The sequence below is a fragment of the Rhinolophus sinicus genome, linkage group LG09 (assembly GCF_036562045.2).
Source record: "Rhinolophus sinicus isolate RSC01 linkage group LG09, ASM3656204v1, whole genome shotgun sequence".
NCBI lineage: Eukaryota > Metazoa > Chordata > Mammalia > Chiroptera > Rhinolophidae > Rhinolophus > Rhinolophus sinicus.
The window spans coordinates 51,341,052-51,360,119 of NC_133758.1; the positions used below are offsets into that span (position 1 = coordinate 51,341,052).

The 19,068-nt window shown below is 37.7% G+C and overlaps 1 protein-coding gene across 4 annotated transcripts in view; it reads left to right on the top strand.

Moving 5' to 3' along the window:
• Positions 1-19,068, top strand: part of RAB31 (RAB31, member RAS oncogene family) — a 121,803-nt gene that overhangs the window by 42,714 nt on the left and 60,021 nt on the right. For 3 of the 4 annotated variants that reach the window (XM_019712606.2, XM_074340375.1, XM_074340374.1), the window contains 2 exons: positions 6,021-6,100; positions 12,649-12,730. In XM_019712606.2, the coding sequence (XP_019568165.1) occupies positions 6,021-6,100; positions 12,649-12,730 (162 nt within the window). The remainder of the gene's footprint in view (positions 1-6,020; positions 6,101-12,648; positions 12,731-19,068) is intronic. The other variant, XM_074340376.1, reaches the window with a different exon arrangement.

The following is a 19,068-nucleotide window of genomic DNA, read 5'->3' on the forward strand; positions in this document are numbered from 1 at the left end:
CATCTTCCACAAAGTGGAACGAATAACCAGGTGTGCGTGGCACTGCCCTGAGTTACCAATCACAGCTCTCTGCATCTGCCTGTGGTTTGTCTATACACAAGGCCATTGTGTGCAAGACCAGGGTGATGGTGGGGTGGTGTGGGGTAGGGTGCTGGTGGCCATATCTGGTGCCCTTGACCAGACCTTACTCCGCTGAGTTGGACTCTGAATTGTTTTTGGCTTCTCTCATCTTTGGGATCAGAAAATCAAACCATTCACCATTCCATAGTTCTGCTTGTTTCTCTCATATTTTGTTTCTCTCCACCTATAAGATCTAGCTGGCCTCTAAAGGTCTCCTAAATTCCTAATTTAACTCCTTATCAACACATAAGACACTTAAGACTTTTTAGAAGTATGTAAAGCTTAAAGTCTAAACAAATAAATGGATGACTGAATGAAACAAATAAATGCAAAAATCCTTGCCACATGGGTTCTTTCTGACGCCTAGACCAGACACAGATGATGGAGTTATCACTTCCATAATATATATTATGGGCAAATTGTATTCTGCCTCTTTGACATTTTGATAGCCATGAAATGGAAGCTTAAGAGATTACTGTCTATGGCATAATTTATTTAACTTATAGTTATTTTTAGGCCATTTCTAATGTTTATAAATAATACTTCAGTAAACTTTCTGTGTTTATTTTTTTCTTCTTTTACCTGTACTCTTAGGAATGGCATTCCTGAGTCTGTGTCTTGTTATGGTTTGTAATTTCCATTCCATAAGTATGTTGATTTATAATGTTATCAACAATATATATTACTTATTAGTTTCCCCAAAAACCTTACGACCTATAAAGATACCTAAAACATCTGCAGAGCAGCACTTAGTGAGGCGGAGTGGAGGGGTCAGTAGGAATGTTGACGGTCAGAAAGAGTCAGCGACGGGGGAGGATCGCCATTGTTCTGAGATCCCACCTTGATTGAGTCCTGGTGATTATCTGCAGAGCTGGGTTGAAAAGAGTTGAGGGCCTTTTCAGATTCAATAAAATAATGTGTCCTGAATTGATCAGTGAGGTCTTCCATGAGAGTAGGATTAGGTAGCAGTGATGCATCTGCCTAGGATTTACTGTTCTTTATCTTGAAAGGTGGGAACCCCTACCTGAAGCCCATTGCAGTTCAAGCGATGCTTCGAGTTATGTGCCAGAAGCTGACAGTTTGTGGTTTGTGATTTTATAATTACATATGTACACATGATTAATAAATGTGACAGTTCAAACAGCAGAAATTCTCATGTCAGAGTAAGTGATCATTCTCAGAGAATTGTATTATTAACTCCAAATAATATCGAATATGGGAGGAATATCATGAGGGATCCAGTTCCCAGTAAGTAGATGAGACCAATTGCTAAGTCTCAGTATCCATCTGACATTAACCTTACAAAGGAGAACACAATGAAACATTGGTTATCCCCCAGGGAGGATTTTACTAACCTTTATTCCTGGTTTGTGGAATCAGTTTTATTCTAATATCTCCCCAGTAGTTGGTAGTATGTCCCCCTTATTACAGGTTAATATATATATATATATATATATCCCAGCAGCTCTATCTTGAGAACACTTGATGCTACTGTGAAGGTGAAATTAGAAAGCAGTAATAAAAGAACTTGTTGTGAGTTCTAGAAAATAGACTTTTTTCCTTTGAAGAAATTTACATTTGGCAGGGAGGTTGATTTAACTTGGTAAGAGCCTTAAGAGGCTTTCACTGGGACTCAAAAAATTTGATTCTGACTCTACCAGCCAGCCAGCTGTGTGACCTTGAGGAAGTCAAGCAGTTTCCTCTTTTGCAAAACTAGGAGATTGGACAAGATGGGTTTTTATATTTTTATGAAATGGAAAAATATATGCATAGACAAATTTTCTTGTACTGGTGTAAGTCCACTAAGAGTAAAGTGGCCTTTAAAGAATGGTGGGCAGCCATGATCCTCCTCTTTCATCCTTTCTCTTTCTTCACAGACTCCTTTATTCACCCAATAGGCTTTCTTCTTTTTTCCTGCTTTAAACTTTTATGTTTTCCTGTGTAATAGTCATGACTCATTGGCGTTTTCCTCTTGTGTATGTGTGTCACTGTCCGAATGGGGTTCCTGCAGGAAAAGGAATCAGAAAGCTGAGTGATTCATGAAAATTGCCCAGTAACCCGGCTTCAGGCTCTCCTCAGCAATCCTTGAGCAGGGCCTTCCCCTCGTGGCCAGTTGGAGAACAGCAGTCCTCCTGGGAGAAGGAAGCCCTGGGGTCATTTTTGGAGCCATTGTAAAGCCACTGGCCAGAGATTATTTGAAGTATTTCTTTGTATAGTGAATATTTTCTTTTCTGAGACAAACTAAAATTTTGTCTATCCTTTTGTCCTGGTTATTTTTTTTTCCCTATCAAGTGTCTAAATGAACGAGAGAGAAATGTTGAGAGTTAAGTTGTAAAAAGAAAAGGAACGCTGAGTACATTTGGCTGAAGAATAAATTGTTAAATTTAAATATGAGCAGGTTTGCTGCTTTAACTACTTAGAAAAGCTGATATTTTAGCTTGATTTATCTATAGAAGATGAATAGAGGTGAATTAAATGGCTTTTGAGGGTTGCTTTTGCAGGATCTGTTGGGCTATTTTGGGGATTTGGAGCCAGCTGTTTTGAGCAGAGCTCTTGGGTAGAGTGAATGGATAGACTCCAGAATGTGCTTCCTAGAGCAGAGTCCTGACTGGTTTGTAATTTCCATTCCATAAGAAGTATGTTGATTTATAATGTTATCAATAATATATATTACTTATTAGTTTCCCCAAAAACCTTACGACCTATAAAGATACCTAAAATATCTGCAGAGCAGCACTTAGTGAGGCTGTGAAGATGCCAGACTAGCCAAAACCCTGTTCACCACGGGATGCTCAGAGAGAGCAAGGGGTATGATGCTTACAGGGGCAAGGGTCTCTCAGACGGGGATGAACTAGAGGCATTTCAGAGGGGCAGTTTTCTCAGCTTGGAAGTAGGGCGAGCCTGGGTATAAGCTGAAGGATGCCAAGGAAGGCCAAAAGGAACAAAGTGTGGGAGGTAAGGATTTGTCTCCTGAGCTCTTAGCTGCAGGTACAGTAGCCCTGTTCACCTCTGTGTGCTGGTACTTGCCTCTGTCAGGCACCTTTCATGGTTGTGGAACTCTGGGAGGCCAACAGGGGGCCATGTTATCTCCTATCGGTCAGGGCTTGCCTATTGTTGGCATGTGAAGCACTTGATGAGTGTTTGCTGGACCAGTGAAGAATGGACGAATAAAGGAGCCCTGAGAAAGGGAATTTCTAAACTGTGATAGAGGGACCCGGAGAGGGACAAGATAGGCTCTCGCATTAACATGCCTTTCCATTGTGGAAATGGTTTCAATGGATGCAAGAGAGGGCAGACATTAATCTTTTAACATTTCTTGTGGGATAATACGTTTGAAAGCTCTCTATCGGGGGTGGGGTGTGTGTTGCACTCCATGAGCACGGTGATATAAAAATAAAGCTTGGTTTAGTTGGTGTTGGGGAGAGGTCCCCACCATGCCTACTTGGCAATTTGCAGAAAACAGTTCATCTTATGAAAGAATGTGTTTCCCTTGTCTTCAAGGTAGGCAGCACAGTTCATCAGTTTTCAGTTTCTCTGGGGCTGCACAGACCAAAGGATGGCCAGGGTCTGCTCATCCACAGGGGGGCTTAAAAACAACTGAGATGGGGTGGCCGGTTAGCTCAGTTGGTTAGAGCACATTGCTACTAACACCAGTGTTGCCAGTTGGATCCCGCATGGGCCACTACAAGCGGCACCCTCTTTGAAAAAAAATCAACAAACAGATTTTTAAAAAAACCCCAACTGAGATGAAAAGAACTGAGCTGTGGTTTGTGACAGTGTGGAGCACATCAGCTGGAATCTATACTGAAGGTGCAGCTCAGAAATAGCAGCATTGATTTGGAATCTGAGGAGCTGAGGTTTTAAGTTCTGTCGTCTCCTTTTTGAACTCCGCACATCGATCTGCACACTGCAGATAAATGGCTTTTGGTGCAGTTGTTTTATTATGGCTCAGAACCCGTGAAGGCAGCTCTCACTAGGATGGGAGACCTTCTGGAGAATGATTTTCTGATGTGTAGCGCCAGCCAACGCCCCTATTGCTCCAGGTTTGCTGGAATTGTTCCCCAAACACAGGGTAAGAAGGAGTAAAAGTAATTCAGATTGCCAGCTGATATTTCAGATCTCATATCATATTTCAGTGTCTAAAGAAAAACATGTTTCTCTGAGTTTCAACATTTTCTCTTTGATATTTAGGCTTTTAAAGTTATACCTTTAATATAAGAGAACTGTAGGATTATTTTTTTTCTTTTTGGGCTAAACATATCTTGTTTTGCTTTCACTGATACCAGGGGTGCCAAAAATATGTATACACATGATTTTTATTCGTCTTTTTTTATCAGTATATATTGAGTATTACAATTTTAATACAGTTTTTTTCCTTTCTTAAAATGTGTATACATTTTTTTTGGCACCCTCTGTAGATTTCAAAATGTCTCCATAATCCTTTCAGATAAGCACACATTGACTCGGGCTTCTCTGTGTTGATAATCTGTGAACCTCTTCTGGCCTTGCCACCCTTCTCAGAAGAGTAGCTATTGGCAACTAACTACATTGCTCTTGCTTGTTCTACTTTCTGGGGAATCTCCTGACTTTGCCTTATAACTCTCTCTTTGAAATTTCCATTTCTGCCATCATATTTTTAACTTCTAAGAGGTCAGCCTTACTCTGAATGGTCTTTTAAGATAGCATCCTACTCCTTTTTTGTGGTTATAAACGTCTGGTATTTCTTAACTGAGTGTTTCTTTTTAAAAGGTTAAAATGTGTGCTGAAAAATCTCTGTTTGCACTGAGGCTTGTCGACTGATGCGCACATTGCCTTTAGTTGGGAGAGTCTAATGATCTGGATCCTCTTACCCAGAGGGGTCTCCTCACCTCTTCTGTCTGGGCTCGCACAGGGCAGGGGAATAGCATCGGGCCCTCCCTGAGCTGTATCTGAAGTACCTTAGCCCAGCCCTTGTCTAATGCAGGTTTCCTGGAGAGTCAACCTCCCATCTTCTCCTGGAATGTAGGAGGGTCTGTTCTTTGGGGCACCAAGGGGATGCTTGTGTGAGCCTTTCACTGACTCTGTTTTTAGCCTTGCCCTCCAATTCTTGATATGTTTGGGATTCTGTGGCATGAATTGATTGGCTTCTCATTGGCTTTCCTCCCTGCAGGCACATAAGGCTCCAGGTCTTCTTTCTCAGTGACCAAGTGCTTTCTGTTGACATCACTTGTCTGGTGGTGTCTCTTCTCCTATCTCTTTGACCTTGTATATTTGTACGTTCTATTCCTTAAACCATTTTGCAAGGGTTTTGGAAGGGAATGGATAGAAACACATGTATTTGATTTCCAATGTGTAACTGGACCTCTATCCTAATTAGCTTTAAAGAATTATTTGACAGAGGAAGAGCTGAGGTGAGACCTTTATATAATTAAGCAATACTGGAGATTATTATGCGACCATCAGATTCTAAAGAAAAATGTTAGAAATACAGATATTAGAATACATTGGTCTCATAGGATGATACCTACAAAAATAGGTTACATATTTTTTGAGTGCTAAGGTTTTGAACAAAATCAATTCTATCTCTACTCAAACAATGTGGTGTATTGCCATACTTCTCTAGACCACTCCAAAAATTTCCAAATTTCTGGCAATACATGTGAACATGCCAGTTCTAGTTTAATTATTGTATGTGTGTGGGACACGTTTCTAAAACTTATTTTTATCATACTTCTTTTCTTTCTATGAAGCAATACAATTTAATTGTAGAACGTACTGGTAAGAAACAGAAGAAAATATCCCCCTCCACTCCCTCACTCCCATCAACTAGAAATGACCTGTCCTATCCTCCTGTTCTACGTGTATACTCGGTCAGAACTGGCATCCTTGGTTTTCATGGCTGTGTCCTCATTCTCTTCCAGGACACTGGGGTTGGGAAATCAAGCATTGTGTGTCGATTTGTCCAGGATCACTTTGACCACAACATCAGCCCGACCATTGGGTAAGTTCCGTACGTTCTTCTCTTTAACATTTCTTCCTTTCAAAGCACTCAGAGAGGTTACTTTGCTCGTGAGCCTTCAAGTGGTTTTCATCTCAGCCATTGAGAATCTATCCCAATGATAAAGAGTTTGACAGAAATTCAAGTACTTTTAAGTTGTATGTCCCTGCCAATTTTTTTTTTCTAGCCAACTGTTGTCATGCTGCAGCCTAAGGCTGGTTCTTTGATCTCCAAGAGCATCATTCTGTAAATCCTGCCAGCTTTCTTTCCAGATGGAAGATGAGACACGGGAGAAATCCACAAAGGCTCTGGTGTAACTTGCCTGCCAGTAAACCTGGAAATGCTGTCCACTCACATGTCAGAGCTGTCTGCACAGTTTGTGGGGCAGATTGATTTTCCTTTTCTAGATTAATCGAATGTCAGCATTTCTGTTCTAATGCTTGGGGATAGAGAGGTGATTTTTCACTTGGAATGCAGACCTTGGAATGCAGAAGCATTTTCCTATTCCATATTCTCCTTTCCTGTGGATTCTTTTGCCATATGTGCTTTTGCTGTATCATTTTGCAGGTGCTTGATTTTTTACTCTCTTAGAACTTATTTTTCTTCTGAAGATAGCATGGTCTTTGCAAAGAGCAAGTATTCATTTTTCTCAGGAGGCAAACAATGCATATATATGTTTTGGGAACTCTTGTAGGATTGATGATAAAGGTGATTGTCTCTTTCGGTAGTAAGTAGAAAAATTCATGGCAGGGTATAAACATGCTCAGGAGCAGTTGGTTGATAGGCTAGTGGTTGGAGCGGTGGAGGTGAGAAAACCAGCACATTTTGTAGTTAAAAAATGGCTTACAGAAACATGTTCACAAAAATATGTGTCAAGAACTGTGCAAGATCTGCAGGCTAACAAACTTAACTGTCCCACTGTCATGGATGCTGGGAGAAGACACCTGGGATTCCTGGGTCAGAGATAGGGGGAAACAGCTGTAGCCAGAGTATTGTTTTGCATTGTTTTCCCGAACCCCAGTTTCCCATAGGATGATGTGAAGAGGGTCAGGTGACACCTTACATATAGTGGGTTGTGTTATAGGAGAGAAACCCCAAGTTAGGGTACCCAAATCTTTTATAATGGGCAATAAGCATGTCTGTGCTTTGTCTGTGCTTTGCTCCAGCGGGAGACCTTATCTCTCCTTTCTAAGGCTATTTGCTATACACACATCCTTGAAAACAGGATCTGGGAAAAAGACGGTGCCTCTGCACAAGAGACCCATGGAGAATTATCTCCCAACATAGGCACTTCATTAATTGGGGACAATTTTTGTAGAGTAAATTCTTTTCACTATTCTTTGTGATATACTTTTTTCTTTCTTAATTTCCCACTTTGTGTTTCCTAATAATAAAAGTAAAACCCATAAGAGGATTACCTCTGAAGTGTGGTTCCAGAGATGGAAGAGAGACTTTTACTGTCTACTTTTTAAACTTAAAAAATTAAAAAAAAAAATTTTAAATCTGTATTTTAAAATCTGCATTTCTTTTGTAATGATTTTTTTTTTTTTTTAAATAAAAAGGCAATGTGTGCTCCTACCACAAATTACAGTAAATGTATAAAGGTTTTAAACCGTTGTTATGTGTAGGTATGAACATCATTATGCCTATACAATAGGTATATTGTTTTGGTTACAGTCTTTTGTTCAAACAAATCATAATGCCAGCCCAGATTCAAGGGTGGGGAAATAAAGTCCACCTCATGGTGGGATGGGCAGTGTAGGAAACACCCGCTCATCTCCCCATGGATCACTGGTAGCCATTTTGGAGACAACCGATCAAGCACTATTGACAGTGCTTTGTCTGGTAAATACATTGTGGTGGTTTAGGGTTTTAAAAAATTATGTATTGTATTGAAACTCTCTGTACTTTCTGCTCAATTTTTTGGTAAACCTAAAACTTCTCTAAAAAATAGTCTATTAACTAAAAAAAAAATGTATCTATTCTTTAAATTATAATGTTCATTATACATACATACCATACATACAGACCATACATACATGTATAAAATAAAAAGTGAAGTGAGAGAGTTTTATTAACTCTCCAGTCCCATATTCTTCAGTTTATATTACCAAAGTTTAGAGTCCAAAGTGCATGTTTAACATATTTCTTATAAATATTTTCTATGGGTATGCAGGTATACAAATACATCATGTCTAAAAACAGAAATGGTATCACCCTACCTAATGCTTCAGCATGCATTCTCTGTCCATGTAGGTCTTCCTTATTCTTTTTCATGAATATAGATTTCTTGGAAGATGGCATATATGGAATACTTTAAAAAAGATTTTACGCTTATCCCTCATCTTGTAGATTTGGTGGGCTGGCAATCTGGCTTATAGAAGTGTTTTGTTTAGCCTGCTCTAAAAATTTTAAGCCAATAATAAAGAATCAAGAGATTTTTACATAATAAACTTACATTTCTGGCTTATCTTATAAAATCAGTAGGCTTGGACCGCATGCTCACGTGGCAGAAGCCAGCTGGACTTGACCCACAGGTGCCCGCTGTGGGTGGACAGGCTCTTTCTGCTCCATGTCGCTCTCACTGTTTATTGTTACTATTTTTTTTATCACAATTACCTTTATTCCCAGCATGCCTCACTCATTTACATGTCTGACCTGGTCGAGTAGACACTTCAGTTCTACACACAAGAGTGTTTTTCCCAGTAACTCTCCTGGCCCCAAGGGTTAGAGCAGCTAGGTGATTTGTTTAGGTGCACTCAGCCTTGTGCAGCAAATTTATGACTCAAACCAAGTGAGTCCACTCAGAGTCCACTCTTATTCACACTATCATTGGGAAAAGTCCATAAGCTGTAAAATGTCATTGTCTCAGCATTGAAAAAGTTAATTCTTATCATCTCCTGTGACTAACACTGAAAAATCTTGGCTCTACTATTCAAGCAGATTGTGTCAACATCTTGAACATATATAAGTATATGTGTGTATCTCCCTGTCTATTTCAACTTTTACAAGGAAACTGAGTTACTTCTCTGCCAGATTTTGGTTCCCACAGATAATGAAATCAGTTCAGCATTGCCAGTGCTCACCCCTCCACCCCTCTGGAAGGAAATCTATAGAGAAGAAAAATACACCTGAGGATCTTCAGATTGAAAGCTAGCAAAGAGGCTGAAAAACCCCCCAAACAACCAAAAGATGAATGATTGTCAGTCTTCATTTCAAATATTGATCATCTTTCTCATAGTGGCAAGAAATCAGGAACAGAGGGGTGTGTGCATGTGTGTGTGCCTACATATGTGCGTGTATGTATATGCATACATATGTATGTGTGCGCGCTGACACACACACACACACACACACACCAGGGTGCCAAAAAATGTATACAAGTGGACACTTTGGTTAACGTGGCTCAAGCAGTAGTTCACCATAATCAGAAGTGTCTGAGTGCTGATGGTAACCACTTTGAGCTCCTCTTCTAAATACAGAAGTCAAATGTGACGTGTATTCATTTTTTGTTATTGGTATATATTGAGTATTACAATTTGAATACAGTTTTCCTTTGTTAAAATGTGTATACGTTTTTTGGCACCCTCTGTATATATGATACGCATTACTGCTGTTACTAGTAAAGCTGTTCCTCACAGATTTACTGTATATCAAGGGGAAATTTCACAGGTGTCATTTTGTCATTTGACCCTACAACAGCTCTCCAGATCATGTAGAGTAGATATTGGTCCTATTTCACAGATGAGGAAACTGAGGGGCTGTCTAAGTTGCTCATTTCCACTCAGGCTGGCAGTGAGGGCCTCTGCATTCTTTCCTGACTGCCTTTAGATTCTTCTTAGACCAGGGTCAGTGCAGTCTTTTTTCACACCAGCCCCCCATCTGTAAAGTGAAGGGGTTGGCCTGGATAGTTTATGTTTTATCCAGTTCTAAAAGTCTATGATTCTAAGATTTAAAAGGCATGAACTTAATTTTCTAAATCTGAGAACTTTTAAACGGGTGGATTGATATATTTTTATCCATTGCCTAGAATATAGGAATAAATGAAAATCTGCCGTACATCAAAGTCAAAACAAAAGCACAAATAAACACAAAAACAAAATATTGAGATAGCTGTCTACCTAAAATTTTAAAAGGCACTAATGGAAAAAAATTCCATAAACAAAGTTTAAGGGCAAAGATTAAACTGCAAAAAAAATTTTTTTAAATATGCTGTTGCAAAAGTTAGTATAAAATACTCAAAAAATGCACAAAAGAAGGTTGAACACCCACAACTGAAAAGCAGGCAAAGGTCATGAAGTAAATATTTACAAAAGAAAAATAAAGTGAACAATAAACCCAACAATGATGTCCAAAGGTCTAAAAAGTACAATAACGACAGGACTGAGATACCATTTCTACATAGGTACCAGGAAAGATTCGAAGGGTTAGTACTGGTTGGGGAGAAGGCCCTTGCATGCACCACCACGGGCGGGTAGGTTGGTACAGCCCAGTGTGATGAGCATAGCAATGGGGAGCTTATCTGCTTCTAAGAATTAACTACAAGGAAATAGTTGTAGAAAGACCCAGCAATTTAGGTCCAAGGATATTCATGTAATCATTGTCATAATGTGAAAAATAGGGTCAGTGGAGTAGTGAATAAATACGTAACGTGGTGTATAAGACTCAGTCATTTTAGATAATGTTGTTGATCTATATTCATCGAAATGGAAAGATGTCTGTCCATGATATATAAAGTAAAAGAAACAAAATTTACCTACAGTATGATCAATTGGTGGGGGTAAAACTTGTATAAAAATAATTTGGAAGGACATATACCAACTTATTAGCAGTGATTGTGGCTAGGTGGTGAAATGAACAATTGATTTATATGTCCTTCTTTATTTTACTTTTTTGAATTTTTTGGTGAAATATATCTATTGCTTTTATAGTGGGAAAAGTAATAAAGGTATTTCCATTTTTGGAATATATTTGCTCTTATCAGTAGTCTGGGATGTATATTTTTAGCACTTTTAAAGAAATGAAATGTCATGGGACAAATGCGGTTTTGATACTATTTGGTCATATCACTTAAAAATACTTAGAATTTCTATTTAGTGCAATTTACATTGATAACTAGAGCTCTGTAACTATTAACCTTTGGCGTGTGTATGTATGTTGTGGGGAAAGTGCGGGAGTTGCAGGGACATAACATTTTTCTCCTTGGGACTTCTGTAGCTTGTCTTTGGGGAAAATAGTAGAAGTTGAGGAACTGTTACTGGGATTCAGGGCTGGACTCTGCACTGGACTGGGTGGCCCAGCTTGGCCATATGAAAGTGAAGGAAGACATCCTGGTACTTTATCCCTAAAACTCTAGTGTGCATCTCCTAAGAATAAGGATATCATTATCGTACCTAGAAAATTAATTTTGATTCAATGATAACATCTGACATATAATCTAAATTTAAATTTCTCCAATTGTTCTCAAAGTATCTTTTAAAGCTGCTTTCCGCCTAATTTAGCATCCAGTCAAGGTCCATATAGTGCGTTTGGTTGTATTATCGCTTTCTTCATTCTTAATTTAGATTCTAGAACAATCTCCCTGTCTTTTGTTTTGTTTGCTTTTCATGACATTGACTTATTTGAAGCATTCAGGCCAGTTGTCTTGTAGAATGTTCCACATTCTAGATTTGCTTGATTGTTTCTTCATCATTAAATTCAGATTAAACATTTTTTGGTCAGAACGCTGCATAGGTGATGTATGTACTTCTAAGTCCATCACATCAGGAGGATTCTCATGCCTGGTTGTCCCATGCTTGGGGATACTTGCTGTTTTTTAATGAATGGGAAGCTTTATCTCTCATACACACAAAAAAGTCAAGGGTATTAAACATTCCTTGTATTAGATTTTTACATCTTTCATGAGCACAAAGAAAAAGCTTATTAAGAGGAAATATGCAAAAAAATCAAGTGTTTCATTATCTACTGAGAATTTAAAATCCTTCCTTTTTTTGTGGAGAAAGCATAAATATTTGTTAAGTTACCAATCTTTATCCCTGCATTTATGCAAGCAGGATGGGAATTAGATAGTATTCTATTTGTTGCTACATAGCATAGGTAAAGATGTAAGGTAATTCTCTTCTTGTGCCATTGTGAGTTCCAAACTGTAACATGTTCAAATACCAGCTGTCCTTTTCACTCTTAATTGTTGTAATAAAATGTTTTTAAAATCTAAGGTTTTATTTTCTTTCCTGATTTTGGATATATTATCTTATAACACTTGAAGATAAATGTTTTTGCAAACAATTGAAGATAAATGTTTTGAGTGTGTTCTTTACCTTCCCCCAAACCTCAAACCTCCAGTTGGACTAAGAGAAAATGAAGAATATTTTCTTTTGTGTGACAGAACTTTAATAGCCCTTTTTTCCTTTGGTGGCCCCCCAAGGACAAGGGCAAGGCTGGGAGCTTTTGGAATCCTGCTGAGGCATAACGTCAATTTGTTTGAAATGGACGTCTTTGTGAAGATTGTAGAGGGTAATCAGTAATGTGGAGATGTTGATTCTGTTTTTCAGGGCATCTTTTATGACCAAAACTGTGCCTTGTGGAAATGAACTTCATAAGTTTCTCATCTGGGACACTGCTGGTCAGGAACGGGTAAGGATGCACGGTTGTTGGCTTCTGGGAAACTACTGAGATCAGTTTCTGTGGGTTTCTTTGTATTTGGCAAGACTCCAGTGGTTGCAAGTGACAAAAACTCAGCTTGGAACGATTTAAGCAAAAAAGGAAACCTACCTTTCTCTTCAACTATGAGAAAAATGTAAGGGAGTGCCTATTTTAAGTCAGGGTTGAGTTCAAGTCCTCCAAATGTATTGTCAAAAGCACCCAACTCTATTCCTTTTCTTTGCATGTTTGCCTCTAGATTGGCTTCATTTTTAGGCAGAACCTCCTCCTTCCCTTCCCCAAGGATGACAAGGATGGCCAAATAAGCAACTCTAGGCCTACATTCCGCAGCAACCTTAGCAACCCTGTGAAGGAAAGTAATTCTTTCCCATGGGTTGTACCCTATGTCTTGGCGCCTGTGGGTTCTCATTGGTCATTTGGATCATGCGCTCACTCTTGAACTTGATGCTGCATAGAGTTTGGGGGATTTGGTGCTCCTGCTGGTAGGGCCAGGTAATACACTTACTCCAGAGGTAGGGTCTGTTTATCAGCTCTACCTGAACCACATTGGCTGGAAGTCAGGTAGGCTTAGTTCCCCAAAGAAAGTGGATTCTCTTCTGGAAAATGGGGGAATGGATGTTGGGTTACCAGAAACAGTAGATGATGTCTTTCTTAATTATTTTTATTTGCTGTGTGGAGTTATAGAGATTATTAATTTAAGAAGCTCATGTCTTTAGACTTTAAAAAGTGAAATAATGAATACCAATAGATTGTGTGTCTATAACAGGGAATTTGTGTAGTAACTAGAGTGTGTTATCAAAGTTGAAAGGGGTGGTCAGAAAAATGAATGAAGCACAGGGATAACCAATACCTTGTCTTAACTGAGAGCTTTCAGCCTGATCAAAACTTTCATCAGAGCTAGCCTGTTTCCCCGAAAATAAGACCTAGCTGGACAATCAGCTCTAATGTGTCTTTTGGAGCAAAAATTAATATAAGACCCGGTATTATATTATTTTACATTATATTATATTATATTATATTATATTATATTATATTATATTATATTATATTAATAAGACCCGGTCTTATAGTAAAATAAGACTGGGTTTATATTAATTTTTGCTCCAAAAGACACATTAGAGCTGATTGTCCGGCTAGGTCTTATTTTCGGGGAAACACGGTAATAATTATGGAGATAGGTTGAACTTGCCCTTGTCCGATCCAACCACAAAGGTCACCTTCTCTACTGACCCCATTTAAAATGTCAACACTTCTTCCTTTCCCCTCCCTACTTCACTCACTTAATTTTTCTACACAGCTCGTACCACTTCCTAATATACTGTTTAATTTACATATTGATTTTGTTTATTGTCTCTTTCCCTCAAAGGAAGAGAATACAGGGTTCAGGATAACCCATCATTTTCATTATCTGCTCCTAACAAATCAATGTGTGTTTATATAATTTTCATTTTATGTAAATCCCCATTTAAAACTAATTTTCCAGGGTTTGCAGATAGAGGCGTTTCAAAGATTTCTTCTTTTTAATTAGGACAGTTCTTCTGGCCTACAAATGCTAACCTCATTAGAATGTCTTCTATTTTGCTGCTAAATTGAGAGCACAGGCTTGCATACAAGTGAAGCCACTGCCTAAAGCACCTCTTCAACTCTGTTAGTCAGCTGTGCATGCTGACTCCTGAAATGAGGATGGTAGATTGAAGGAAAAAATGTCTACTTAAGGATCTCCTCTTTACGTGCTTTTGTTTCTTTGTAGTTGTTCAACTAGTCTTTTGGTATTTTTGGGGTTTTGGTTGCTATTTAAACTTAAGCAATGGGGTTTTCTTGCTCCCCTTTTTACTTCTGGCCATGAAATAGTTGCTTTTGCAGCTGCTATTAATGAGCATAATAAGTCAATTTTACAAATAATCTGGCTTAGTATTAGCAGTACTACTGCTTCTACTACTGGCTGATATGCCCTGACTGGTTTGCTATGGTCCGTGCACTGTTCTGAGTGCTTTCCTTGTACTAACACATTTAGTGCTCTCATAGCACTCTGACGTAGGGATTATTTTTATCCCCATTTGCAGCTGAGGTTACTGAGGCACAGAGAGGTTAAGTAACTTGCTCAAGATCACACAGTCAATAAGGTACAAAGTTGAAATTTGAATCCAGCGGTTTGGGTTCTGAGTTTTATAGTTTTATTCTGATAAAAGAACCACACAAAATCCATACAATTAAAAGTAAAATTATCCCAAATCCCACTACCCAGATACTTCCACTTTGACATTAGATGACCATTCTTCAGGTATCTCACTGAGTGTGTGTTGACAATTTCATACCAATGGGATCGTGATTCTTTATAACCTGCTGTTTTCATTTGATAATACAGTGTTCCTATGGGCAGATTTCTGTATGATTTAAGCAGAATATTTGACATTTAGTTACCTATTCTATCTAATATAATATTCAAGGAGTTGACTGCTTTTGATGAATTTTGGTACTCTAAAGTGACTATTGTGGTTTATAGTTGGGTCCACTTACCATCTCAAAGCAAAATAGCAATAGAAAATTTTTTATAGGATAGTATTTCTAATTATTGTAATTGCTTTCCCTAAAATTTGACTATTAGATGTTTTAGACATCTGTGACTGTATTGCTCTGCCTGTATTTTTAAAAGTGTTATATGCATTATATCAGTATTATATGTATGCTTAGTGTTATATATTATTGTAATTATTAGTATTATGTGTGCAAGGTACGACTCCATAGCAGTGCTTCAGGGGAGAGTGATTAAGCTTTGGATGATAATTTCAGGTGAATGTTTTTTAGAATTTAGATTTGTGGAGAGAATGTAAGCAATATCTACATGGCCTTTGTGGTCATCGGATCACTTTAACCCTTGAAGGCCTGATTTAGTTATCCTCAGGCTGTCCTTGTCTCGTGTCCCTTGGTGCAGTCTTTCATCTCTCCAGTGATGGCAATTTTTCAATCGTTTTGGCAGCTTGTTGCTGGACTTAATCGTGCTTGTAATGACGTTGCCTAATGTTTGAGTTAAAAATAAATTCCCTGCTGTTGCTTGTGCCTATTGCTGTTTGTTCTGTCTCATTAATTGTTGGAGTACAATGCGTTTTATTATCCCTCCTTATCTTTGTAGAAATATGCTATGGGTCTCCTTAGTTTTTAGGTAAACAAAATCTCTTTGGATTCATGACTTGACAATATAAAGATGTAGATCTCTGTGTCCTCAGAGGGAGTAATGCTCAGCGTAATGCTTTGCATGTGTTAATTACTAAATACTTGTTTATTTGTGGAATGATTGAACCAAGTTCTGCCTAGCATGCATAGCTTTCTGGTTAATGCCCTATTTACTGCCCAGTACTAAATTGTATATTATATTTGTGGCACAAATTCATACTCTTGAAAAATTATTTTTCCCTCTGAGCACTGGAAATATAAAAGGATTCCCCGCCTCCTCCCTCTTTGTATAAGAGAGCATTCATTCTTGACTTACTGTCTTAATTTTGCTTTTTATTCAACCAATTATGATGCGCTCCCTGTGATTCTTTGGATGGCAAATACTAACCTGTAGAGTGCCTCTGTAAAAAAAAAAAAAAATGTTTAAAAGAATTTAATAATTTCTAATTGATTATTGAATCCAATTTGTTAAAAGCTTAACATTTTCAAGATTTGTGCATTTAATTTGCTACTGAGAGGGTTGTTGAGAAGGGAAGAGTGTGGGCTTTTATGGGTTTTCATCATGTCCTCTTTGGATGGTTTGCTGTGCTGGTTTCTGCTTGATGCCGAGCTATGAAAAAGCGCAGCAGTAGGTCAGAAGGATGCATGCAGAAACCACAGCTCAGAGAGGTCCCCAGGGGAGAGAAGGGAATTGATCTGCCCAGCTCTGTCCTTCCATCTTCCATCTGTCAGGATTTGTGATGGGGGAGATAAGACTTCGGTCCTAATATGTCAACCTGTCATTCTTTTCCACTGAGTTTCCTTTTGACTTCCTTTGTTTTTCTGCTAAACTGGGCATGAGAATATCCTTATTGCTGTTAAAAATGTCTCATCACATTAGGAAATGCAACCTTCATTTTCTAGATGTGTGCTTCCAAATCATTCTGTTTGTGCTTTGAAACACAATCGCAATCCATGGGATTTCTCCATTAAAAACGACAGTATATTGGAAATATTTCAAACTTCGTTCTCTTGTTCTGATCCATCAGAGCAACATTATTTTAAGAGTCTCACATAGAAAAATATTCACATCATCTTATTCTTTTATTCTATTTGGTTGAAGCCAGTGTTATATTTGTAGATGCCTGTCTTTCTAGCGGACTTCCTGAGTCATAACTGTTGCATTGATAAAATTGGGTTTCAAATGAACCAGTTACAAATTCCACGAAGGTGGAATTTATGGTTCCCGTATCAGCAGAAAAAATTTCCACTGCTCTACAAACACATCTGAAGTGGAATAGATTGACTTTTGAAATCGAACTCATTATTTTGTGCTTTTTAAAGATGACATTGGAGAACATATGTATAAACTAAAAAATAGCCTACCCCCAAACCCCTCAGCCCTAGGCTAATTTCAGATTTGCCTAATCTGGACATTTCATATAAATGAAATCACAATCTCTAGATTTTTGTAACTGGTTTCTTATACTTCTCATAATGATATTGAGATTCATCCATGTTGTAACATAGATCAGTGCTTCCTTTTTTATGGCTGATTTTGTTTATCCATTTGCCAGTTGACGGATGTTTGGGTTGTTTCCACTTTTTGGCCATTATGAATGATGGTATTATGAACGTTCAAGTACAAGTTTTTGTGCAGATCCATGTTTTTTAAAAAATCTCTTGGAGATATATATATATAAATTTATATTTAACTAAATTATGTTTTATATATACATATATATGAAATTGATGAGTAATATAGTAACTCTAAGTTTAGCATGTTGAGGACCTGCCAAACTGTTATCTAAAGTGACTGCACAATTTTATATTCCTATCAGTAATGTTTGTGATTCCAAATTCTACAAATTCTCATTAACACTTGTCTTTGCCTAACTCAAAGTCACAAAGATTTACTCTTGTATGTTCTTCTAAGAGTTTTGTAGTTAGTGTTTACATTTAGCTCTATAATCCATTTGTTAATTTTTATGTATAAGGAAACATCATACAAAATCAGTTGTCCGTACACAGTTTGTTGAAGACTGTTCTTTGACCAGTTCATTGTCTTAGTACCTTTGTGAAAATCAGTTGGCCACAAATGTGAGTGTTTAATTCTGGACTTTGAGTTTTATTCCTTTGACCTAAAATTTTATCCTTATGCCAGTACCAATTGCCCTGATTACTGTGATTTTGTAGTAAGTTTTGAAATTGGGAAATATGAGTTCTCCCACTTTGTTTTTCTTTTTCAAGATTGTTTTAGCTATTCTGGGTCCCTTGAATTTCCATATGAATTTTAGGATCAGCTTGTAAATTAAAAATAAAAAAAATCCAGTTAGGATTTTGATAGGGATTGTATAGGATATGTAGATGAATTTGAGGTTACTTACTCCTAAACCTTTATATTAATTCTGGACTTTGGTAAGCAAATTGTACGCTGTCTTTCATCTCTTTGGAGATTATGTGTGGATTGGAAATGCAGCCTTGATTTCAGAGTGGTACGTTAAGAAAAAATTCTGAATGAAGTATTAAATCTTTTAAATGTTTAAGTGTGTTCCCTGTAGTAAATTCATACAGAACAATAAACAAGGTTATATTTATAATCACTTATAATAAAATTTACCAACCAATTATTAGACTTGAAATTTATATTTAGCTAAATTATGTTTTTTTAAAAGAAGGAATCTTCTTTTAAATAGAATTATTTGTAACTGATTTAGTTTTCTTTTCAGCACTATTATCTAACTCAGGACTAGACTTTATTACCTTATTATGTACTGCTAAAGATCACATAATATTCTGAAACCTATTGATTCAAAAGGCTTACAGTCACTTTCCTAGTGAATGCACAACGTTTCCCCCCCAATTGTGAGGTGTTTCAAGTATTCCAGAAAGAGCACAGAAAATAATGTAATAAACATTTCTATCTGTACCACCGAGATTTGTTTAATCTTTACTTGCTTCTTCTGTTGGAAGTTCTCCTTGAACCCTGGATACCTGAAGAAGGAAAAGTCATGCTTATGCCCTCCAGGAGTTTAATGGATGAAGCCATGAAATCTGGGTACCATGTGCTGTTTAACCATAATACTTGTTTACCTGCTTTGGCTTAATTTTGCAAGCGCCTATCCGTCTACCATAATTTGAAAGATTAGGTGACTGGACAA